Source organism: Xiphias gladius, chromosome 7 (assembly GCF_016859285.1).
Source record: "Xiphias gladius isolate SHS-SW01 ecotype Sanya breed wild chromosome 7, ASM1685928v1, whole genome shotgun sequence".
Lineage (NCBI taxonomy): Eukaryota > Metazoa > Chordata > Actinopteri > Istiophoriformes > Xiphiidae > Xiphias > Xiphias gladius.
In genome coordinates, this window is record NC_053406.1 from 12,032,656 (window position 1) to 12,058,853 (window position 26,198).

The 26,198-nt window shown below is 40.0% G+C and overlaps 2 protein-coding genes across 9 annotated transcripts in view; both read right to left on the bottom strand.

Moving 5' to 3' along the window:
• The window catches only part of LOC120791582 (arf-GAP with Rho-GAP domain, ANK repeat and PH domain-containing protein 1-like), a 50,053-nt gene extending 43,416 nt beyond the window's left edge, over positions 1-6,637 (bottom strand). For all 8 annotated transcript variants that reach the window (XM_040130036.1, XM_040130039.1, XM_040130040.1 and 5 more), the window contains exon 1: positions 6,465-6,637. The gene's annotated coding sequence lies outside the window, so the exon portion shown is untranslated. The remainder of the gene's footprint in view (positions 1-6,464) is intronic.
• Positions 6,638-10,486: 3,849 nt separating this feature from the next.
• On the bottom strand, positions 10,487-25,045 carry stard10 (StAR-related lipid transfer (START) domain containing 10). The gene is made up of 6 exons (XM_040131556.1): positions 24,174-25,045; positions 15,935-16,082; positions 15,670-15,773; positions 12,645-12,762; positions 12,036-12,088; positions 10,487-11,761 (listed from the first exon to the last, which is right to left on the bottom strand). Exons 1-6 carry the CDS (start codon positions 24,330-24,332, stop codon positions 11,555-11,557), a joined length of 789 nt encoding a protein of 262 aa, XP_039987490.1. The 5' UTR covers positions 24,333-25,045; the 3' UTR covers positions 10,487-11,554.
• Between the last annotated feature and the right edge of the window lie 1,153 nt (positions 25,046-26,198).

The following is a 26,198-nucleotide window of genomic DNA, read 5'->3' on the forward strand; positions in this document are numbered from 1 at the left end:
TGAGCATCAAGTACAGAGATATGAAGGACTCTGACATATCCAGGACATGGTTTACCCAGTAGCTTATATTAAAGACTGGAAGCAGGAGGAACCTTATATAGTTTATTGTCCTCTCATTTAATTTTCTTTCCTCAGTTGCAGCAGCACAGTATACACTTCTACACAAACTTCACAAACTTCTAGCAATCATCCAAACTGAAACTAAACACCATCCAAGACAATTTTTGGTTTGTTCAAAAATACACAATGTAGTGACGACTGGATGGAAGTCATTTGAAAGAAGGTGCACATTCATCCTGACATTGAGGTACTCCGAAGGACCCACTGTCCTGAACGTAATATTACAAAAAACCGCAGGTGCCTCATAAATTCTGTACAGTCAGTTTGACTGTTTATTAGCTGCTGACTTCCTTTTCCTCGGCTTGTATTTGATTTCCAACAGCATTTTGCTCTCTGGACATTTCAATTCATTTATCTCTCTACTCTCTTCTCTGGTCATCTGTCCCTCCCTCCATCCTTCTCTGTGCTCCCTCCCTCCCACTCAGAGAGCCGCCAATAACAGGGTCTCTGTACTGCCCTCACAATGGGGAATTCTGTTGACCAGTCAACTACGCACACACACAGTGACAAGGAAGGAAGGAAACACATGGTGGGGGCCCACTGTTTAGTCTCGTCACACACTCTAAAATGAGTGCTCACCTAATAATATTATATGTGTAAAGTTGGTATGACTGAGTGTAAATTTGGGGGTGCCTCAGAAATTGTGTTTAAGGCTTCATATCCCCTTTTAATTCAGCCAGGATTTTCCATTTTCTCTCTGTTTGCAGTGATCAGTGGTTCAACTCTGCTTAAAGTCAGTGTCCTCAGTTTTGAAGTACATTATGTACATTATGCATTATGTATCTCTTGAGTTTACATGAAGTGCTTTCTAAGACAAGCAACAAAATGTAAAAGGACATGTCTAACAAATGTGATAATTACTTGAGACTTACTTGACTGACTTAAAAAAAAAAAGCAAAAGTTTGGACACCCTTCTACTTGTAAAACACTCAGAACTTCATTAACTCGTTAGGCATTAAATAACTCATCAGGACTTGTAAGACAGGTCAAGAAGTGTCGTTAGAAATTGCCAGCTGTTGACATTTCCAGAGCTGATAAATTAACTGACTCTTCAAAATTTGTGGTAACAATCAGCAGCCATTGGCTCCTCTAAGCAACTGACTGAGGATGTGAAAATGAAACTGATGCCTACAAAGGAAGGGAGACTACAGAAAGACATAAAAGAACTTCCAACTTGAATTTTCCACTGTCTGAAATGTCATTAAAAAATGACAGTAAGGGAAGCTGTGGAAGTAAAAACAAGATCTGGAAGACCAAGAAAAAACTTTCAGATAAAACTGCAACTGCTGGGCAGAAAGGCAAATCAAAACCCCCGTATGACTGCAAAGGAGCTGCAGGAAGGTTTAGCTGACACAGGATTGGAGGTCTAATAGTCCACTGTCCAGAGCTGATGCACAAACAGGGTTTACATAGAAGAGTCATCAGAGGGAAACCTTACCTCTGAACTCATCACAAAAGTCAACATCTGAAGTCTGCAAACAAACATTCAGATAAACCAGAGTCTTTTTGAACAGACGAAGTTAAAATTGAGCTCTTTGGTCACAATCACCGAAGGTATGTGTGGATAAATAAAGGAACAGCATTTGATGAAAAGTACATCTTCACAACTGTTAGGCACAGGAGTGGAAACATTTAGTTCTGGGATTGTGTGGCAGCCAATGGCATAGAAAACACTGCATGGATAGAGGGATGAATGGATTCCATGAAATATCAGCAAATTCTGGACCCAAATGTCCTGCAGTCAGTAAAGAAAGTGAAACTAAAGACAAGCTGGCTTATACAACAGGACAATGGTCCAAAGTAGGCTTCAAAATCCACCATGAACTTCTTCAATAAACATACAAATCCCCTGAGTTGAACATCACTGAAAGTCTGTGGGTAGATCTTAAATATGCTGTGCCCGCAGCTAAAAATATCCCAGAGTCTGAAGTGATCTACAAGGTAGAGTGAGTGAAAATTCATAAATCAAGAACAGAAAGACTCTCAGCTGGCTACAAAAAGCAGCTGGAAGCGATCATGTGTGCAAAGGGGGGTATCAAAACTTTTGTACATGTCACAATTACCATTGAATGTTTTTCTACTTTTAAAGTTCATGAAATAAAAAGAAACATTATATTAAAATTTTTGCATACAACTGCACACTATGATGAAAATGGAAAATCCAATGACTGTGGTGGGCCTGCATTCAAATTTAAAAAAGATGAACTTTGGTTGAAATGCACAAACAATAGTAAAATGCAATAATACCACATTCTTGTCCTATCCACTAAGTGTATCAAGTGAAAGGAAATGTTTTTTGATTATCTGCCATCATGAAGAAGAACAAATACCAACAGATTAGGAATGTAGAGAATTCAAAACCTCCATTTTAAATAACTTAAACTAAATTACCATTGTAAAACAACGACAAAGAAAGTCCTCCTTCTATGTGACATTCTAACAGATTAGTGTTATTATTGTTATTTCAACAATTAAATATCAGTTTCTCTAAATAAATGTTATAGAACAGTATAAAGCTTATTGTGTGAGTATGAAACATTTAAGGCTGGAACCCAATGCATCTTTTCATATGTGCCAAAACCACATGTAGGGGTAGGACAAACAATCGATATAGCAATATTTGTGACTGGCACCTATATCATGATGTGTTAGTAAGGCACGGGAGTATTCTTCTTTGAGTAACAACATTTAAATCAGGAACTAGTTTGCTATGTACACCTGCTTTGCCAGTTTATGTATTCTATGAATGTATTCTATGAATCTATTTACCAGGTTCATAACATCTGCCCTAAGTTGCAATGGCTACTGTTCAACAATAACCTATTTACTAGAGCTAGAACTGTAAACTGGCTGGGCTGCCAAGTCAGTCGGTTTTCGCTTATCACAGATATTTCTGTGTCCCATTATTTGTTGGCAAATGTCAGTACAGAAATTTCAAGGATATGTTTAAGACATTTAGAAACAGTGTTTCAGTGGGTCACATCGTTTGAACACCAGAAATCACAAATAATAATAATAATAATAATAATAATAATAATAATGATTCTGTTGGCTCTGTTGCTGCTCAATATGCCTGATTATGGTATTTTCCATAACTTTTCCTTTACTTCATTATATGCTTCCCCAGGACAAATAGTTTGGTATCGACTATAGCGTAAATTTCCTCAGACCCTCATATTTTTATTAAGATGTTGTCCCTATAAGGACTGCTGAAAAATGCGCGCGCACACACACACACACACACACACACACACACACACACACACACACACACACACGGAGCATGACTAATATACCCACCACCAGACACACTGCTGCTTTCAGCCCACTTTCAATTAGATCTGAATAGTGACTCAGTCCTGCCAGTAACAAAATGCATCCGCACAATGTACTTCAGTGAACAAGCCAGTGTGTGTGTGATCACAATTGCCTCTAACTCTTTGGGGTGCGACATTTCACTGGAGGATATTTCCCATGGCAACAAACCACAAACTACAGACCACATTAAACCTAGGAGTAAGTTAATGCAACTTAAGTCATCAGCCGGTGAAAAAAAACAATGTTTTGACTTTATTGATTATGAAGATCTGGGGGTCATGATATTTTCCTCCAATGGTAGATGTCAGCTGATATTACAACAAGTACATACTGTGCATACGACAAACCTACAAATAGAATAGGTTTGGATTATCCATGTTCTCTTCTGTCCTCTGCCCTACTCCAACTCACTGCAGCAATATATGTAAAGTATAACAATGCATGTTTTGCATGTTTTAGCCCACTGACTTAATTTTCACATAATACTTTTTGTGAAGTTCATTTTTGCTTATTGCTTGTCATGAAGTTTTGACTTTCTGACAATATAACAGAAAAGATTAGACCCAACTCACAAATCCTAGATGTCTGAAATTATTCAAACATATCATTAAGAACAGCTTTAAAAACGTGATACCAGAAAATCCGAAAAAATTTCAGTGAATTACACTGAGTTACACTGAGGGGTGCTTCAAATATTTAGTTATTTACCTTCAATTACATAAACTGGGTGGACAAAATATTAGAAACACCTCTCAGTATACATTACTGTCTCATACACTCACGATTACTAGCCACTGAATTTTAATTTAACAGCACCACAAACTACATCTTCCAAAATGACCATAAAGTTGAACCAACTCCTCTCTAAAGCAGTTTCAACAAATACTGAACACTTTAACCTTCCTGACAGTGGGCTTTATTACAGGACTTTTGTATTAGACTTCATCAGCTTTAGCTAGGTCTACCCAATAAACACACATGTCTCTGAACAATGATGCACATGCATTTACAGTTGGTTTGAAAATGTTGAAGATACCAAATTTTAATGTCTTAATGTTATACTTTCAAAAACATTTTTTCTCCTTTGTGAAAAAAATAAAACAAGTTCCTCCATGTCAAGCTAATCTCATTTTCACAAAATGAACAATCTCAATAGTGTGTTCTCTTCAATTTTTCTGAAGATTTACGGTCTTGAAGCAGAATTTACAACCTCAGCTTAACATCATTTTAGTCACAGCCTCCAGTTACTGTATCACTTCTTGCACAACCGGATTCTTCGTCTAGCCTGTGTAATTTTAATTTTTGAACCAGTGAAATACTGTAGTCCTCCGCTTACCTCATTACGGAGTGATTCAGTGGCAAGTAATCATGTGAGTGTATGAGACAGGGAGAAAGAGAGACAGAAAAGATGGAAGAGGGATAGAGAAAGAAGAGACAGGGACAGTTATGAATGTGAATTGGCGTAATTCAGCATAGTGTGTCTCTTATGCAGGCAGACACAAAAATCATGGGTTAAGGGGTAGGGAGATACTTATATCTGAGCCTTGACAAATAACATTCTGTAACACTACATTATGTGGCTCTCATTGTGAACTTGAAAGCCAAAAACAGTCAGTCATCAGCTTCCTCCTTACCAGATTCCGCTATCGGACAAAACAAGGTCAGTAGGGCCTTGATCCTGTTTGATAGCCATTTTTACAGTCCCCCAAAATAACATTAAGTGGGTCATTTATTGTGTTGCGCTTTGAAATAGTGAATTGGTATCTTTTTTTAAAAAGGGCACGTAAGTTTTTTGATCCTAGCTTTAAATGGCTTTAAATGGCCCTGGCAAGTCATATGCCTTGGTTAAGTTCTCTGATACAATAGTAATAATAAAACCACAGAGTTTCATTCAACTTACTGCACAGTTGTGTGTCTGGGGCAGCATAATAATATTTGTTTAACCACAAGAGCCAGGATCATCATTTTCACGGTTCAGGAGTTCTGCTTCTGAGAGAACTTCGAAATGTCACAAAATCTTCCTACTTCTATCCACCTACTTTAAGGGTCTATTGAGCAAGCCACTCATGCAAAGTGGGCTCTATTTTAAGGCTTCTGAACCCATAGGCAAAAGGGTCTTCCTCTTAGATTGTACCTCACGCAGAATACATTTGTATAACAAAGGAAATTACTGCACAGAAACTGGAAAAACACAGTAGACAGTTTCCACTGATATGACCATCATAACATATCTGAGAGCATTTTCACACAGTTTGTCTTTTGATCACACCTTATCATCTCTATGCACCAATTCAAAATGTAGCATATATAGACGAACCCTGCCCTGTTGGAAAAAAAAAAAAAAAGTAGAAATAAGCATCAGAAAATCAGTCTTCATCAGTTAAGTGGGTTTGTGTAATCTAATGTAGCTGCAGGTTGTAATAGTCTGGAAGAAAGAGTGTAAGAATCCCTTCACTGGGTCTAAAACTGTTAGGCCTGGATGATCACCTGTCACCAGTCGACCAGATAGTTCAGAAAATTTTGATGTGGGAAAATATCTCAATCTGCATTGCTCATTTTTCAGCTCAACAATTTGATTCAATAATCATCGATGAAAACAGTTAAAAGATAACGAATTCCACTGGGGATAAACAACAACCCCGGAGAGAGAACAGAGCAGCCCGTGGCCGATGAGAAAACACCTAAGTAGCTAACATTAACCAAGTTAAGGTCGAGAATTATTTCCTCCACTCCATAAATTGACTTGTAATAGCAGAACTGGAACCAGCAGTTGAAGTTTATTCAAAAAAATGATTTAATGTTTTGTTTTGCTGAATACGTGTATATCTCGGATAACTTTTACTACCGTTATTTTCACCGCGGCAGGTCAAGCTAACGGTTAAGTCAACGGTCAGTGCATGAATGTAACCAAGACAACACATTTTCTGTTTGAACCACCCCAGTGTTCGGGAGGTTTCAAGCTGTTTGAGTTAGTGAGTTAGTTTCTCAAGAAAAAAAGAAGTTTTAAGTACTTGTCATTCACTTACCTTTTCCAGTCTTTACAAATGTCCGGCTGAAATATGAAATATGTTGTCGTTTTGTTTTCGGGGTGGAATTAGTAGCCACAACTGCGACACCGAGTAGCGGACAACATTTTTCTCACGGCTGAAAAGCAGCAGCAGCAGCAACAACTCACACAGGGAGCCACTGTTCACCTCAAATAAATGGGGTATGTCATTTCCGGCTAGACCTTTCAAAATAAATACATACATTGACGTTCAATCGTAAAACATTTTATTTAGGAACTACATTTTTTCGGTGTTTCGCTGCCTAATTATGGCTGACTTGGCGCAGCAAAATTGCAAAAGCCTCCGTAGAGCCGTCATGTGACCTCTGAAAAAGCCTAGACAGTCAAGCCTGTTTTCGTGCAAATACCCTTTAAATTGATATTATCCCTCTTACTTCTCCCTCTAACTCACTTATACTTTAAAAATATATATACCTGTTACAAGTTACAATTCCCTTGACATTTCAAACTTTTAAAGGATTGTCATAGAAGATGCAAATGCAGAAAATGAAAATGTCATTATTGGATCTCGATTTAAACACTTTAGGACCCGGGATTCTGTAGTGTGCATTAAATTAAATTTAAAACTTTTTAAAGACTTTTTAAGACAATGCAGTTTACCCTTTTCATTCTCATACTGTTCAAAATTGAGGGAATACCAATAGGGAAAATAGGGCACATTTAAATCACATATTTTGTCATATACTTCCCACGTCTATATAATAGTAATTCCTAGTAATGTAATTAATCAATCAACATGACCTGGACCCAGCTAAGTGGCTCAAAAACTGCTGGATGGATTAACCAGTTCAAAAATGTATCAATATAAGTTGCTTTTTAAAGTTTTTGGAAAAAATTGACACATTTTTTAGTTGTTGATATTCCTTGCTACTGTGGCTACCGGTAGCAGCAGTGTGTGCCACTAGTCTGTTGGCACTGATTGAAACTCTGTGAAACAGAAAAGTACTGAAAAGCCTCCTGCATGCACTGTCACACTAGTTTATAGAAGTATAACATCTCCCAACACCCCACAACCAAATAATGTTATTGTTGATGGCAGGCAAAAAATATTCAAGTCCTTTTTGTTGAATGAAATTTAAAACTTTGAACACCTTTTAAGGTCTTTTGTTTTGGGAAGTGACTTAAATCTAAATTTTTAAGACTTCAAGACTGGCAGATACCCTGAGGATATAACAAATGCTGTTAATACAAACCATTCACTATATGTACCTAATTTCCCATTGAGAATCAGTAGTGTCAACTTATATTATAAAATACAAATTAAAATACATTTTTTTTAAAGACTCTGACAAACAGGTGTCTCACTCAGAAATGTTATCTTATTGCACCGACCTCTTGTTACCGTGTATATGAGCCAAATGAGAAGTAGCTATTCAATTGAACGGGCTCCTGTCAAGTCCATGAGCCCACCAGGTGGTATGAACAGGTATAATCTTTGAAACAACCTAGTCATCACTGTGAGCATGAATGGAAATCATTTTGAAAAAATACTTTTTATGGAGGTGGCGGTGATGTGGCATTCAGATCAGTAAGACATAGACAGGCTGCCGGTTTGGTAGTTGCAAGGTTCCACAGGAACCAGAAGAGGGCAATAATTCACCATCAAAATATTGAGCCTGGTAGTTGGATTTCAAAAAGCATCAAGTTAAAAAAGCACAAAATAATAAAGAGAAAACCACATTTATAGTATAAATAGAATTTTGCATCTAAATAGACCTTAAATTAGGATTCATTTGATTGCATTTCAGCCACAGTCAAGAGAGTCTGCAAGATAAAAGCAACTGAGACAGAGAGAGGCTGGCATACCATAAATGTCATAAGGTAGACCAAATGAGACCCATAACTTCACAGTCACACTGTCGATCATGATGTACTAGGAGACTCTAAATGTAAAACATTTATGAGCTAACATATCCCACTTGGGAGTTTACATGAATAAAAAAATCTATCTATCAAACCTTTAATGTTCATCATGTCTTTTAGAGAGCCAAAGGGGAAATATGCCTATTATTTTCGCATATATGTGTATATGTATGTGTAACATGTGATTCAATGTGCTGTGTTTCCTCATGTTGCAGTCAGGGGTCCTCTAGCCCTGAAGACCTAATGAGTAAAAGGGTAACATTTTAACCTTCAAGAGCCTGGATGAACAATAGACTGTCTCTGTGACAAGTCAGTGACTTGGCAGTTGTGTTAGTCATCTTACTTCCGACCTGGGGTAATGATCAGGGGCTAGGCCAGAGAGATTAACTTGGGGAAAGAAAATGGAAAATGGAAGAAGGAGAGGAGATGAAAGAAAATAGAGGGAGGAAAAGGTAGGTGAGGAAAGGTGAGGAGTCATGTTAGGGATTAGTCAAGGAGTAAAAGTTTCAAGAAAGGAAGGAGAGATTGGTGAAATGCATAGAAAAGGGAAAGCAAAAGGGGGAATAAATGAACAAGCTGGAGACTGTAGAGAAGAAAAATAGGAAAGGATAGGAATAAATGAAAGAACAAATGGTTTAGATTAAGAGAAGGGAAAAAGGAGGTGAAGAAAAGACAAGAGTGGCAGAGAAAGAGAAGAGATGGAAAAGAGGGGAAGAAAGAGAGGAAAGAATTGAAGCAAGGAGCAGGACGATCAAAGACGGAGAGAGACCTGGATGAGAAGTGGAAGAAAGGATGGATGAGAGGATGAAGAGATGGGAAGAGGAAGGAGAAAAGAAAAGAGGGCAGAGAGGATGAGAAATCGAGGAAAGGATGAAGAACAGATGATGAACGGGAACAAACAGAGTAGGGGGACAATACAGTAGGGGGAGAGGGAGAGGAGGAGGAGGAGGAGGTGGGGCGTTGATGAGTCATTACCAGGCTATCAGCCCTGGTGGGCTGGGTTGCTGTCGGGGTAGCAGTTTGACACATATGCAGAAACACACACAGAGGGATGCTGGCCGCCATGCTGCTTATGTATCTCCACCTGCTGTGTAGGCGAGTGGAAGACAATACAGAGATGCCACTGGGACACACAATTCACACACACACACAATTCACACACACACACACAAATGTACCCTTTTCTTCTGACAAACACACACACGCGCGCACATAATGATGATGGCTGAGTGAAAAGCCTCATTAAGACTCTGAGGATGGATGGATGGTTATATCCATAGGCAGGGGGACAAGCAGTCAATACAGCTGTAGGAAAGAACACCAGAGCTGTACACACCTCGTGCCTTTTTGCATCTATCACGTACACTTTCCTTCATCATTCATACTTTATTAGGTGGTGCATATGCAGAGGCGGATGCTGTACAACAGGAACAGATAGAGGATGACATGCAAAAATAATTTCAAGCCATGACGTTACATGCACAGTACAACAATATGATCCTCTTACTGAGGCAATAAGAATGCTTCATTGGCTTTAAAATAATTTTCTCAGCTTTTGCGAATCAGAAATCGTAGCTGTTGTACACATGGTGCAATTACAATATACTGTATGTGCTCTTAGTCTAATTCTATATAGGGAAGAAGGGGCGGACATCCTGCATTAAGTCACTTTTTCTGTGACATGCAAGATCTCATCTCTGTCTCTCTCTTTGGTGCTGAGTTGCCATGCCAACAGATTGGGGGATTCCTAATTCTGATCTAGGCCACTGCGCACACATACGCTACACACATGCATGAGTGCATGGGTGAATTGAATCAAACAAACACAAATGCATACTTTCCAGTGAGTGATATAACAGTATCAGTAGGTTGCATGTCAGTGTTTCCCTGCTGACATAACAGTACATTTTTAAAATCGATGGCTCTGTATGTGTGTTACTGAAAGAATGTGTGAATGACAGCAGATCAACCAGTGAATCAGGCCAATGATCCTTTAAAGCTGTGTTAGCACCAGCACAACCATGCAAACTTGCGGGCAGCATCAGATGTCAACCCAATCAAAGGCAGTGCCACACATGAAAGGCACACATACAAAAAAATATTACTCAGACTACCAGGGAAATTTCAAAACCTTTGTAGGAATCTGTATTTAATTTTTAAACTCTACATACATTCATACATCTCTCAAATACGGGTGCAGATGGTACATGTCAGTGTAAAATGTGTGTGTGTGAATGTGTGTGAGTGTGTGTGTGTGTGTGTGTGTGTGTGTGTGTGTGTGTGTGTGTGTGTGTGTGTGTGTGTGTGTGTGTGTGTGTGTGTGTGTGTGTGTGTTAGGGTTGCAGGTTGGGTTTGGGGTTCCAGCTGCCTTCTGCACACCTGCATATTTATTATGTGCTTACAAAATGTGATGGGGACACATAATGAGTGACAGAGAGACAACATGGGCAGAAAGATGCAAACCTAGTGTGTATACATGTCTGAGTGCATATATATCGTATGAATGAATGGTGTGTGTCCCTATGTCTACAAGGTATGTTTTTACTGCATACATGACCATTAGGGGTTGCACCAGTGTTTTCCCAGGAAGAAAGTATAATTTTGAAATTCATTGTTCATACTTTGAAAGACAGTAGGATTGTTTTCACAGCAGATCTTAATGAAAATATATTTTGCTATGATAATCTGCATAGGTCCCGATTAGAAAAATTTGATATCCCTTAAAAGGGCATGAAAAATCACATTTACAGCCAATTTTTTGACTTTGTTAAATACTAGTTTACTGACTTGTAAACATAAGTAGTCTTGCAGCCCCTTATGAGTGGGTGGGTGTGTATATCTGTGAGTGCATCAATGATGTGTATTTGTATATATACATGTTCATACATTATGTATTTAAGTGTGGAATCAAGTTGGTGAAATATGAGTTGGGCTGTGTGTATGAATGCTTACAACCATGTGCCTGTTAGTATGCCTGGATATGCAAATGCATGTAAAGTATGGAATCAAGATTGCGTGTGCATGTATACACACACACACACACATACATACAGAATCACATGTGTACCAGGCATGCCTGTGTCACTGCATTACTGTTTGTGTGTGTGTATGAATACATGACAGTGTCTGTATCTGTGTGTGTGTGTGTGTGTGTTTGCGTGTGTGTGTGTGTGTTTGCATGTTTGTTTAGTCGCTGTCTTCCCTCTCGTGGGCCTCAGCCAGAGAGCTCTCATCAATATTCTCCAGGCTCTCGGCATGCTGGATGCTGAGCTCAGAGAGTGGAATGCTGGGTAATGTAGTCTGTTCAGGATAAAGCCAGGGCTTGAAACCAGGGTTGTGTCTCTGCTTCCACTCTGAATACTTCAAACAGGCTTTGTTGATTTTCTTCATTGCCTAGAAGGAATGAAAAAGGATGACATATCTGTTTAATTTTTTATAGATTTTTGAATTGATGCTAAACAACTTCAGCTAACAGAAAGGAAACAATGGCAGTGATTGCTAGAAATTACTTGTACTTGAATGTGTTTCCAATTTTAATTCGTGGTCAACACTGGCATGAGTTGGATTGGACTAAACTCAACAGGTCTGAGGAATACAGAGATAAATTAACACGTCGACAAACACAAAAACCATTCATAGAATCTGTATTAATCTATAAATTACTTACTCGAGGAGCAAGGAAGTGGGAAGACTTGTTGACAACCCACTTGGGTAATGAACCTGCAAAAAGAGACAGAATGAGCAGAAGAAGACAGAGAAAGAGGCAGCCGCAAAATGTGAGAATGAGAGAGAATAAAAGTGAAAGAGGGTTTATTACATTTCATGTCATCCAGGATCAAAAAGAATTTTTGTACACACTTCTCTCACACACACACACACACGCACACACACAACCCCAAACACGCGCACACACACACGCACACGCACACACAACCACACACACACACACACACACACACACACACACAACCACACACACACACACACACACACACACACACACACACGCAAATGGGTGCTTAAAGAGATTTACACCATCAGCACTTGCATGCAAGAGTGACAGTAAAGAGGTGAATTAAAGGGAGACGAAAGGATTAATGAACAGAAAAAAGAGACCAAAAAAGAAAGAAGGGTGAGAGAAGACAAACAGGGACAGAGCAGAAGAGAGGCAGGAGAATGAAATAGACTCTGTCCTTCATATGGTTACTATTATTGAATCATTCATTAGAAGTTTGAGCATGTGTTCAGCACCTGGGTGTGTGTCCCTATTAGTTACCTCTTGGATCTACCTGGGCCATGTACGTGATGGTGCAATGGCTGGGTCCTTGGCTCTGGATCATGTAGCCAGTCTGAATGGACACAGCTCGCACCATGTCCTTTTTAGGAGGGTATTTCTGTAGAGACAACGCACCCACACACACACACACACACACACACACACACACACACACACACACACACACACACACACACACACACACACACACACACACAACGATTCTTATTGAGATTATCATCATCCTTATGCAATGCAGCTACCTTGTTTTCTGTCAAAAGTGTCCTTGAACAGGATAAGTGACCCTGTAAAATTTTCATTTTTGGTTACATCAGATCAAATTGCCAACTAAATATTCCTAATTTTAATTTATTTATTGACTTGTACACACTAATACTAAAGTAATAATCCATCAGTGAACACAAATAATACAGACATGCACCCAAAAGCACAAATACTCAGAAATCACTGCTACATAACAGCTGCAATATTTTAAAATCTGCTTTATGTACACATTCTTGGAAACTATCTTTGCAAATATCTATTAAATAATGTATGTAGGGTCTAAAGGGTAAGCACTGGAATTCAAAGGTGTTTTCTCTGTTGTTTTTTTAAGCTGCCCGTCAATCTGATTTTCTGCTCCACAGTCATATTTCTGATGCAAAGCCAGTCCACACTACCCTGTGAATAACACAGCAGTAAAGGCCAGCTTTAGCCCATTATCCAACTGCTGACTCATTTGACTATATATCTACCATTATTATTCATGTTGATAAAGTACAGCACTGGTTAGCCTGAGCTAATTGGAACAGGCACAATGCAGAGCACTTGAGAAGCACAGAGAGCAGCAGTCAGCTAAAGAACTGTTATCAGAGGTGCACCTCAGATAACTGCTTCGTCTTCTCTCCACTATTTGACTCACATTTTTGGTACTTGCATGTCTCTACTAATAGGTTACATTGTAGGAATTTCTCCTGACAGTACAATGAAAGCTTTTGTGAACCAGCTGCAGGTCTCTGGGAAATCAGAGACAGCATTATAATTTCTGAGCTGACGTAGAGAATTTTTTTATGGGAGGGACTACAGGAAATTTGAAGCATTAAATTATGATGATGATGGTGATAGTGCAAGTGATCATAATTCATCTTGTGAAAGACCAAATTTCATGGTAATCCATCCAACAGTTGTGGAGATATAGTATGTCAATAAAAAACAGAAATGTCAACCCCAGGGTGGTGCTAGCTAGAGGAAAAGTCACCACAGTCAGTAGGGCTCATCCTCTGCGGACCATGAATGTCTGTACAAAATTCCATCCATCCAATAGTCGTTGAAATACTTCAGTCTGGACCAAAGTGGTGGACCACCAAACAAGCCAACAGACCGGCATTGCCATCCCTGGAGCCATAGTTTCACTGTGGCTAAAAAAAAGTACTCAAGGGATCAACCGATAGAGCACTCATTAGCTGTCATTAGCTGTAGCACTTACATAAATATTTAGGCCTCCAATGCAAGTACATTTCATGATAAGTATAATAATCTGCCCAATGGCAAGTTTTGCAGAGGAGCAAACAGCATCAGCAACGGCAGCTAGATCCCAAACGTTAATTGGTGAAAACCTTTTCAAATGTATGATTGAAGTAGCAGTTGGTATTAATCCTGGACAAGAGTGCAGATGATTGTAGGGTCAGATACAGTATAAGTGGACTGACTCCTGTCACTAGACGCATGAATTCAGCACTCCACTGAGTGTCCCCTCAAGCTGCACTCCACAAGTCAAGCTCTCAAATACTACTGATTATCAAAAGTGACCTTGGCTAGTCTCACACACACACACACACACACACACACACACACACACACACACACACACACACACACACACACACACACACACACACACACAGTCTATTATGTTTGGAACCACTTATTGATGCAGGAATGCGGAAGGCGAAGCGGAAGTCAACAGTTAACAGTCACATGAGAGGTCTTATCCTTTTGTAAACATGGAAGGGAAAAAGAGAGAAAAAAAGAGACTGGGGACAGACAGAAAAGCAAGAAAGATGAAAAAGAAAATGAGACATTAAAAGAGGAAAGACAGAAGAGACAGGCAGACAGAGCGTGAGAGGTACAGCTGAAACAGTTACTTGGTTAACTGATTATCAACTGATTAACTGATTTACTGCCTCTCTTTGCCTTGGTTTTAGTAAACTGAATATCCTTTGGTTTTAGACTGTTAGTCGGACAAAACAAGGCATTTTCACCATTTTCTGACATTTTATAGACCAGTGAGTCAATTAATCTGCAGAATAATCACTAGTGGAAATAATTGGTTGTTGTAGCCCTAAAGTGAGGTAATGAGTACAAGATTTTACAATGGATAATGCTAGTTTGTTTCTTCTTGTTGGACAAGAAACACAGAAGTAGAGCCAAACTAAAGATTGAGATTTCGGGCCTGATTCCAAACTGAAAGTCACCCACACTGTCACAGCGTTTTCTAATCAGTCTGTTTGTTTGACTGGCCTTTCGCATTCAAAATTAACCAGGTTCATAAAAAGCATGACTGGAAGCCGAGTTAAAAACACAAATATATTCAACTGAATCACGATAACTATCCTACACTTAAACTGAAGCAGTGCTAGCACACAGTACATCTATCACTCTCCCCGCAAAAGAATCGAGGGCAGGAGGTATGTGAGCGCTCTACTTTGGAAAGGTGCCAAATTTTCTTTACTTCATGGATGCAGTGGTTCCAGATAACATGAGTGGACTTTTAAATGTGTAACAAAACACAGTTTTGTATGCTTTTGTATCCACAAATATTTAATGATTTCATTTCATGCGGCACAACGCCCTTAAGCTTGCTAAACCGAATAAAAGTTCATGTCTGCTCACCCAGTCTGCACTGATTTCAAAATTATTTCACAATGCACCTTTGAACAGACATGCACAGAGTTACAGTAGGGCGAATGAGCAGAGCCCCAGCTGATCAAGTGTAAGCCCTGGGTCTGTGTGTGTATATACTCACGGCATGTTTGACGGAGTAGTTCATGATGATGTAATCTTTCCCTATTGGCAGCCAGGAGCGAAGCGTGATGACATCGCGGTTCCGAAGAGGTTTTGGACACTTCCCTGTTAACAAACAAGATAAATCTGGTGAACACAACCTTGTGGATCAATGTGTACTTATGTGTGCATCTGCTTCCCTTCATAGCCCCAAATCATATTAGTGACAAATGAATGCAGACGCTTGTTGTAAACAGCATATGTTTACACTTGAGTGTGTGACATACATGAGTAGTAACCAACATCCGCATTGACCGTGAGTTTTCCGATATCGAAAGTCTCGATGACGTTTGTGTCCCATTTCCTTCTGTATTCAGTGTCATGGAGAACGTCGTACATGGTCTCAGCTGACACGTCCGTAGACACCATCCGACACTGAAAGACAGGGATAGAAAGAGAAACTGTTTTTATACGGGCAACTACACAGAGCTAACATAGCCAAAGTATAGACTAATCTATGTTATACAAGATATATTTACCATATATACAATGCAAGCTGTGCAGCAGGAAAATCCATTAATTCCATTAATCCATTAATCAATTATTTTAATGAAGCTGCATCCCATAAATTCATAGTAAAGCACTGTGAGATTGTTGAGGAGAGCTACACATTTTCCTGCTTTTCATGCAAACAAAGGTAAGTTTGAAACAAAAACAAACCCTTGTGCATAAATCAAAGACGAGCACAAAATTCACCATTCGTACGTTATCTCATATGCTAACACAATAAATTAATTAAGAGGATGTATATGTAACTATAAGTGTTGACGGATCCTGCACATACTGAGTTTGAAAGAAACACAGGCACACACACATAGACAGACAGATATGGCAACTGACGTGCAAACGATTAGACCTCAGATGGCCGGAGAGTGTCAGAGAGCAGAGAAAGAGACGGTGTGTGTGTGTGTGTGTGTGTGTGTGTGTGTGTGTGTGTGTGTGTGTGTGTGTGTGTGTGTGTGTGTGTGTGTGTGTGTGTGTGTGTGTGCGCGCGCGAGTGTGTGAGTGAGACAGAGAGAGAGAGAAAAAATTAGGAGAGGATCAAGAAACAGGCCACAGACCAAAGATGAGTCATTACGAGACCTGAGCTCTTAACTGGAAAACAACACATTCAAAACAGGACAGAGATACACAGTCTGTCAAATGGTCTTGAGAGTGAAGGGGTAGCAGGGGGTCTGACTCCTTGATTTTTAGACGCTACCCACTGCTGCTTGGACAAAAGTATGAAGGATATATACAGTTTTAAACCAGAAATGAGATTGAATTGTTTCATGCTGAAACCCAGATTTAAAAAAAAAAAAAAAAAACATTCTCAAAAAGTAAGGTAGGCTGAAATGGGTTAGCACCCATTTTGGATCCTAAAGCCTAGTTAAAGGAACCTTAAAACAAAGCATAGTGATAAATTGTAGAACTATATCTAAGAGGAGTTAGTTGTTCATACAGCCATACTTATTGATTTGGAACCAGTTTCGTGTAGGTGTGTCAGAACTTCTTAATGAAGCCATGGAGACTCATGCCTATGACAGGTTTGGAGTAGATGGCACTGTACATACACCCAATGTACGGAGAAGTCTGCAGCCCTAGAGTAAAGCTGTTACTACAGTTACAATTGCCAGTGGGAATTAGTCTTACTAATAACAAAAGGAGAAAGAGAAGGGAGAGTCATAAAGACAAAAGATTGAGATAAAGACACAGAAGGACGAAGCAATTGAGGATGAGAGACACAAACACTAAGAGCAAGTGAGAGGCCAAGAGAGACTGAGAGAAAAACAGAGCAAGAGAAGAAGAGTAAATGAGAAAGAAATGGACTGAGGGTGGCTGTCTGTCCCAGATGACTTTAACTCCCATTACCAATCAGTCCAGAAGGTTTAAAGCTCAGTCTGTACCATCTTCTTTCCTGTGTTTCCTGAGGACTTAATTTAAGAAAATGATGGCCAACTTCTCTCTATATTTGGCTTTACAGCTGTCTAAACAGAAATATTCTGTGCTCACCTTTGGTGTAACAACACAAAATATGCACTGGCCATTTAAAAACCTGTTATCTTAAGTGCTCATTCAGGTATGGATCAGCGAAACGTAATAATCACTGACTAATAATTCTGTCATTTGAAAGAATAAAATAACATGACCAAGTGCTTTGAGCTAAATGCTAACATTAGCATGCCAAGATACTCTTGACAGTTCTAACATGCTACTGTTTAGCAGGTATGATGTTTACCATATTTACCCTCTTAGTTTAGCCTCTTAGACCAATTTACCATCCCTAGAGTCTTACAGCAGATATGTATTGACACACACGCATTCACAAAAACTGAGATCAAAGTTTCACTGATTCGCCAGCTATACACTTCAAGAACTTTAAGAACTCAAATACTCATTGTGGGTAAAAAGGATCATGAAGAGCATTTCCTTTATTTCTCTTGAGTTGGAAGTTCCACTGAGGAGGAAATGAAAGATGATGCTGGGTAAAAAGGAGGAAAAGTGGGAGGTTAAGAGTGAGGATGGAGAATTCACAAAAAGTTGCTATTTCAGAAAACTTTTTCAGGCAAAGACCCAAATTGAGCAAAGTTAAGTGTCCTGGGACCAGACATCATTATATCTCTCAACTGTCCCATTTTGATGCCTTAATCCCTTTGTTCAAGAAATGTTATTTTACTGATTCTGAAAGTAAAATTAGACATGTACAACAATCTCATTGTGTGCACTGTAGCTATGTTCACTTGTTGCAGCTATGCTGTGAAACATAAGAAATTGAAAACACTAAACTTAAATGACATCCCAAAACACAAAACCTTCATTGAGAACAAGGAAATGTAGAATGTGTGCAAGGAGCAGGAAAATACAGACTGAATGCTGACAAGAAAATAAGATAAAACAGAATAAGAACATGTAAATGTCTGAATGCGGCGCAGGTCATCAGTGTGATCTTGTCTAACCTCATCGTTATCTTAATGAAGGGCACCATTGAAGCTAATTTATGGTTCTGTTCAGGAGGTAGACTGGGTCACGATTTTGGATTCAGACACTGACACTGACTCATAATATGAAGGGAAATCTGAAAATGTCAATTAGACTCCAGTTATTCATACTCAGAGATCAGAACGGTAGGTCATTTGAGTAGCAGTCAAGGGTCCAAGTAAAGTTCAAAATATTCGAGGACAGGCAGGCAGTAAGTCATGTAGGCCAAGCAAAGCCACATGCAATGGCATATACTATATGTCTTTGGTCATCTTGGTCATATAGATGACAAAAGTACGCACCAGACTGAGCTGTGTCACATAAAGATTCTTAACCGGTTGCAACACAATGACAGAGCGAAAACACAAGCAAATACTTTCATTCCCGCAGTCACAGCTATGGGTGATTTAGAGGTTTTCAATTAACCTAGTCTACATTTCTTTGGACTGTGGCAGGATTTCTGTACAAAGACGGAGAGAACTAGCAAAGCCCCCTAATAAATCAAAGATGCATAACTGATATACAGCTAAAGCTACATGTGATCAATTTAAATGCATTATTATAGATTAACTCATTCAACAGTATACACCCAATGGCCATGTTATTGGGTACACCTGTACAGTCGAATGCAATCCAATACAAGTGTTCTGCCACAAAGTCCTCTTTAATGATGTCTATAATGTTAAATTTTTGTCGAAACTACCATAAAAGTGTTGAAACTACCATAGAAGTGTTAATTCAATTACACGTAGTTTCTTATATTCTTTCCCTCTCATGTATGTTCGGGATGGACAAAACATTAGAAACACCTCTCAACCTAATGTAGCTCAACACCATTTTTAACTACGACGTCAGTAATTAACATATAATAGAATTCAGACATTTCTGACAATGTCATAAAAATCTGAATATTATGATCTTTGTAAAGGTAGATATTGTATTGGGAAGCTGTCCTGAATTGCAGTAGATTGTATGGGTGTATCTAGTAACGTGGCCACTGGGTGTATAAAGCCATTAACATTAGCTGAGTCTTGACCAGCTACAGCATGAAAATGCAACTTACACTTTAATACATTAATAATCCTCCAATAATATAGAATATATCATATTATAAGACTCTGAAAGAAGCCATCTGGCATAATCATTACTTTTAAGTGTATTCTGCTGTTAATACTTTTGTCAGCTATTTTTAGGAGTATCATTTGGATTGTAGGACTTTTACTTGTAAAGTAGTACTTTTGCTGACTACAAAATGCTACCACAAGTAAATAATTCAGAACATCAGTATCAGTAAGGTCTCATATGTGATATCTGTGCTTGTGTGTGTGTGTATGTGTGTGTGTGTGTGTGCGTGTGTAAAGACAATTTCACAGAGGACTTGTAGATCAGAAAAGACCCGGGAGAATAAAGGATGTGTTGTAGCCACAGGCAAACAGAAACAGGAGTAGGAGGAAGGAGAAAACCAAATGAAAAGGTGAAAGAAGAGAACTGTAGGGAACAAAAGAAGTCCAGTACAGAATGAAGACATAAAGCCAGCTAAGTACGCGTGTGCGTAATTCTATTATATACTAATTCAGTAAACTCAACAGATGAAGCAAGGAGAGAGGCGGGTGAAAGAGAGTTCAGAAAGATAAAACAGAGACGGATGGAGACATACAGGCAGAGAAGTAGTTACACAAACAATAGGTGTGTGTGGATTTGTCAAGTCTTTTCTTCAAGCATGTCCACACCACTCCCGCTGCCCACTCAGAAAACCTAATGACCTGTGACCCCCTGCACATCCTACCCACTCCAGCCCCTCCTCATTCTCTCCCTCACCCACCCTTGTTCTCTCCCTGCCACTCTCCTGAATTCCCTCCCTCCCTCCAACCTGTCAACTCTCATCGTTTGCTCCTCTGGGTGCTGGTACATGATTGCGGAAGACAATTATGAAAAAAAAATAAAATAAAAATAAGAGAGGGGTGCTAGTATGATTCAGAGCCAGGCCTCCCTCTGTGTCAGCATGGGAGAAGGCAAACCCAGGAGTCTTCTGTTTGTGTGTGCGGCAGAGAGGCAGAAGGAGCTAGAAGCCATCTGACAGGTTGTCAAACTATTAAAGTAAACAAAACCACCTACACACTCACACACAAACACACACACGTACAGACATTGTGAATTGCATGTGGATTCATGTGATGACAAATGATAAGATGATGATGATGATGATGGTTAGTGTGAGTTATTACAGCTATGATTACACTGTGATATTAAAGCCATTATCATGAATACAGCAGTGGCAATGATTAAAATGATAATGAGGCTGATGATAATTAGACCACTAATGATAATTATGATTGTCAGTCAGCTATCTCTCTCATTCTCTGATTTGGATATACATTTTTTTTTCCTTTAATGCTATAAGAAAGAGAGGAACTGAAACAGCAGGAAAGTTTGGGGGGAAAAAAAGCATTAAGTCTAAACACTCACACTAATCATTTGACATGTATCAGCAAAGGTGCAGGCTTTTATTACGTCTATTAATAAAAGAGCCGTATCTACAGCATAACTGAATGCCCGCTATACACACACAACCCTATGAGTATGATACATACACACCAACTAGCATATTTACACACAACTACAATAAATGTCATAATTTTGTCTACATTTGCAGAGTGGAAGATTGAGTGTACATGAGACTGAAAGGAAACGAGAGATGTACCATGCAAAATCAAGCTGCTGTAACTGTCATATTAACATAAAGATAAAGTCCCAGGTACAGAATAGATACGTAGAAGCCCCACCCAAACTCCAAATGCGTGTGTGTGTGTGTGTATGCACTTTCTACTTCTCTCTGTTTGCAGAGCTGTCATAAGGAAACACACCTGTCCTGTATGAATAAGCATGAATAAGCAGAGCCTTATACTCTGCGCACGCACAGACACACACACACACACACACACACACACGCGCACACACACACAAGCGCACACACACACACACACACGCACACACACACACACACAAAATCAAATTAACACACACACTTTATATTCCCTGCTGATGCAGACATTATACACCTCTCCTTGAACACACACTGGACAAACCTCGAGGTATCAATCAGGCAAATTAGGCTGATTTACACAAACCTGATTAACCTGTACACCACACTACACACACACAAAGAACATGCCTCACCAGTACAAAGATGGACAGAGGGGGGCTGGGAAAAGCCCTCTGCTGTTGTGGCCCCTGCACATGAAGATAACACCCCTATGTACACAGACACACACCCATGGAAGCATGTACACACACACACACACACACACACGCACCACTTTATTTAACAAAGTAAACACCCGTTGGCTTGCTCACGCTCCTCAGACCCGGATACACCAGCAGGAAAGCACACACTAATTTACAGAGAGGAGAAAATGTTCAGTTTCTATCTCTATACATGGGGGGGGGGCTGTTTCCCAGAGTAACTGACAGTAATCTGATTTTTATCTCAGCTTTGGTAGGATCAGTCAGTTATGTAAAGGTTGGAAAAACGTGGAAACAACCTTCCCAAAGGTGTCACCTTTGAAGCCAAATCTATCCTCGAGTGAGACTGACAACACTAAAGAAGTTGAACTGTTAGTAAGTCAGGTTCCCAGCCAACATCTGAGGCTAAATGGAGCCTGTAGTGTGCACTGGCAAAGAGAAGTGCAGTTATAACTGTGATATAAAAATCTTTTTTTTTCTTTTCAATTTTAACAATTTGCAGGGGGCTGTAGGTACCAGTTGCTGCTAGATTGGACCAAAACTGTGGCTAGATGTAGAGGAAATCCCCCTGCACACATTGTTTGGATGAAAATCTTTCACCATTTATTCAAGTATGTATGTTTGACTTAAATAAATATGAATGAATGTCCTGTATGTAGGCATTTATCATTGTAGCATCATACATTTTAAATATTAACAGACAACTTCAGCCAGGCAAGGGTGAGACAGATCACCTGAGCCAACAAACTACAGCATGGCTTACGGCCTTTAATTATCTTCAAATAACTGATCATCTTAATGATGTTCTTAACTATATGATAAAAAAGGGAACTAAAAGTTGTTTTATACTTTAACTTTGTATCTTAACATGTGTGTAAATTCAAACTACTTCTATAATCATCTCTTCTATTCAAGAGATAATGTCAAGTTTTGCCACAAGTGTGCTGTGAAGAGAGCGTCTGAATCCATTTTTTCCCCTCTGGGCCTCTGTCCCAGAACACTAACAAAACAATATTAATGTCTGTGGTCAATTGTAGTGTGTGAGATGGTATGCAGCAGCTTAAAGTGGCATCGCAGTCCCGATAACGCCTCCACATCGACTCCCTAGACAAACATTCACACTTAGATCAGCTGCCATGACTGCTGTTTGGATAGATAACAAAGTTTACTCATTAAGTACTTTCACATGTCTGTCACATTATCATCTTACCTAAACTATGACCAGGAAATACTACTTTTTTTTCCCACCGACTGCAACTCTTTGTTGTTAAAGTCAAACTTCATTCTAATCTAGTTCTACGACTCAGAAATGTCAACAAGTAAGTAATGTCAAAAGTTACCACAGCTAAAAATCATGTCTAATAAACATAAACGGCATATCGATGTCTATCGATCAGCTTATTGAATATTCTTCTGAGCCCTGACCAGTTCTTTTGTCTACTGCAGTTTTTCAAGTTGTGCTTTTGTACACTCCCCTTCGTGTTAAATGGATGACAAACTGTATGCAAATCTAATTTAGCAGAAGCTGACATATCATACTCAAAACTACCTATGGTAGCATGCTTGGGTAGAGACTTGAAAACAGTTTCACAGGCAGTGGATGATGTGTCCCTGGAGAACTAAACCAGCCTCCTGAGGCTGACTCCTGTGCTCACTTCTCTTTGATACAGGGAGTTTCTTATAGTGTCAGGGACAAATTCACAATGTCACCACAACACACACGTATAAACAGATGATTAAATCTAACACAGGATGTTTTCACTAAAAAGTGAATTAAAAAAAAAGAAAAGAAAAAAAAAGAGTTTCCTACTTAAGTCTGTACAGCTGCACTGTTACCATCATATTGGGACTTTTTTTTTCCAGGTCATTTGTTAATGTGCTTACACAGTGACAGTATTGCTTTGTCATTTGCAATCTGCTGTTGGTGGTTAGGAGAAAAACCTCTGCACCAACAATGGGACCGCGCAGCAAAATGCAGTGGTTAAAGCATGTCAGCAGTTTGAACCATATGGGAATTTAGAAAGAGCACTTCTCTGCCGATTGGATTATAGAGCAGGGTTTTATTTCTCTCCATTCCCTTTATGTTTTTTGCTGTCCTTTACATAACAATGCCCTCATAAATGTTTGTTATAGAACTCGATAGAATTGCACTATAGTGAGTATACACAATGGAATAGATTTTTCTTGTATTTTTATATATTTTAAGAATTTGCACTATATTCTTCCCTTGATATATTACAAACCCGTGGGGTTAAGCAGGCTCACCTTAATTTTGTGGACGGACTTCCCTTCCTCTATACCCTGGGTCCACACCGTGATGCCCCCTTTGCTGTAGGACATACTCCAGCCCTCCTCGCAAAGACACTCGGCCTTGAAGCTGGCGAACGCCCGGTCGTCCGGTATGGTCACAGTCTGTCCAGACATGGCTTGTTACCGGGGGAAGGTGGGAGGAGGAGAGAGAGAGGGGACGGGGGGACGGGGGGGGACTCCTGGTGGGCTCGGAGGAGGCAAACGAAAACCGAAAACCAGCCCCTCTTGTCCTCCTCCTCTGTGGGAATAACTTGTGTAATTCAATTTCCTCCTTGCAAGAAGCTTCTCAAGGCTGGACCGCGTCTTGTGATGATCGGTGATCGTGCATATGTGTGTGTGTGTGTGTGTGTGTGTGTGTGTGTGTGTGTGTGTGTATGTGCGCGCGCGTTCAGGGAGGTACAACAACCGCAATCTACTAATCAGGCAGAGGTGCAAGCGCAGCCTCACACGGCCGAGAAACGCACGAAAAGAAGGCAAAGAAGTGTCAAAAACAACAATGAGAAGGACGAATCCAACGTGCCGCGTAGTTGATCACGGGGGTTGAATAAGTTTCAGCCCAGTTCAGCAGTGCTCAGAAACAGCCGCTCTTCAGACAAACCATATGTTTCTGTGTTTCCGCTTGTCACTCTCTCTCTCTCTCTCTTTCTCTCTCCGTCTCTCTTTCTTTAGCCCGCCTATCTTTTCATCTGTGCCCTTCTCTTTCTCTCTCGACTGTGGTCCTTCCGCGAGGTTACAATGGTGTGCGGCAGCCCTCCATCGCTGCGTCGCTGCTGTGGCAGGTGGCGGATGAGATGCGGCGAGAAATAAGTGGACGAGGCGGAGGAGGAGGAGAAACCAGGCTGAGCAGGCAGGAGACGCAGCGATGGAAACGCCTCCCTGTGCTGCCTTTGGGTGCTCCTAGTAAAGCTCACAGGTCTGCCTCCGGGACATTTTCGTTGTAGACTAGCCTACATTTTTGGGCCCCCCAACCTTCGCTTATGTTAAATCCTAGATCCTAATCCTAAATCCTTCAGATGATGTAGCACAAACTTTAGACGCAATTAGAAATTCAGCAACATGCTTACATTTGGAATATTTTTAAATGTCATTAACGGTCTATCAGTTGACCCTGAATTTGCAGGTTAGCCGTGGAGGGAGAAAAAGGCCTACATTTCCTTTTATGTCTTAAAGAGTTGACAGAGTAAAACTGCCAGTAGTGCGAACATCACAGCAGGCGTGACTTGTATAATCTCCACGGCCACTTCAAAGTCTATTTTCAAACACACCTCTATGAACGATATGATATTCCATACTGCCGACAAGGTTGTTTTTCTACGGTTCATACAGTCTTCAGGCACCTCCTGTACGGATATTGCACAGTTTATTAATCGTTTTCCTACCCCCTACGGTGCTTGAACGCAACGCGCGCTACCACACCACACAGGCAGAGCTTTTTGTGAAGTAGTTAGTTCACGGAGCAGCGGGGGCGCGCCTGGCGCCTGTTGGCTGACGTGTAAAGTATTTGGGAGTCTTCACCTGTCTCCCTGCTACGCTTCCTTATGAACTGTGCATTCCCGAAACAGTCAGCTACAACAACGTATAAACTCACTACCACCGAGAATAACATACGAGTTATTTTCGAGGTGTCATTGTGTAGGTTAGACTCTCTCCCTGGCTGCCTGTCTACGTCTGCTCACTCAGTCTGCCGTGTCGTTTTCTCTGTCATCTGTCCCTCCCCTCATCTCGGAGTGTGTAAAGCCCATTATCGGCCTCTTTCACTCAATTTGATCTGTGGGTGTTCTCACGACATCTTGAGGCACAAATAGTCTGAAGTGCACCTTGCATTTTCTTCTTAGAATGACGTGTAGTTTAATTTTTTTTTTTTTTTCTGTGTTGAAATGTTTCATTTTTTGAGGTGGTTGCCAGGTACTGTGAGCTAAAGACTGCCCGCTTACTAGTCTAATCTACACGGTGGTTACCTGTTAAGAACATGCCCACAAG

Excerpts from the sequence above, each read along its gene's own strand:
- stard10 (XM_040131556.1), bottom strand. The coding sequence starts at position 24,332 with ATGTCTGGACAGACTGTGACCATACCGGACGACCGGGCGTTCGCCAGC. Across the intron at positions 15,774-15,934 it reads GGATGTTGGTTACTACTCAT|GGAAGTGTCCAAAACCTCTT; the intron begins GTATGTCACACA and ends GTTTGTTAACAG. Across the intron at positions 11,762-12,035 it reads CCCACTTCCTTGCTCCTCGA|GCAATGAAGAAAATCAACAA; the intron begins GTAAGTAATTTA and ends CATTCCTTCTAG.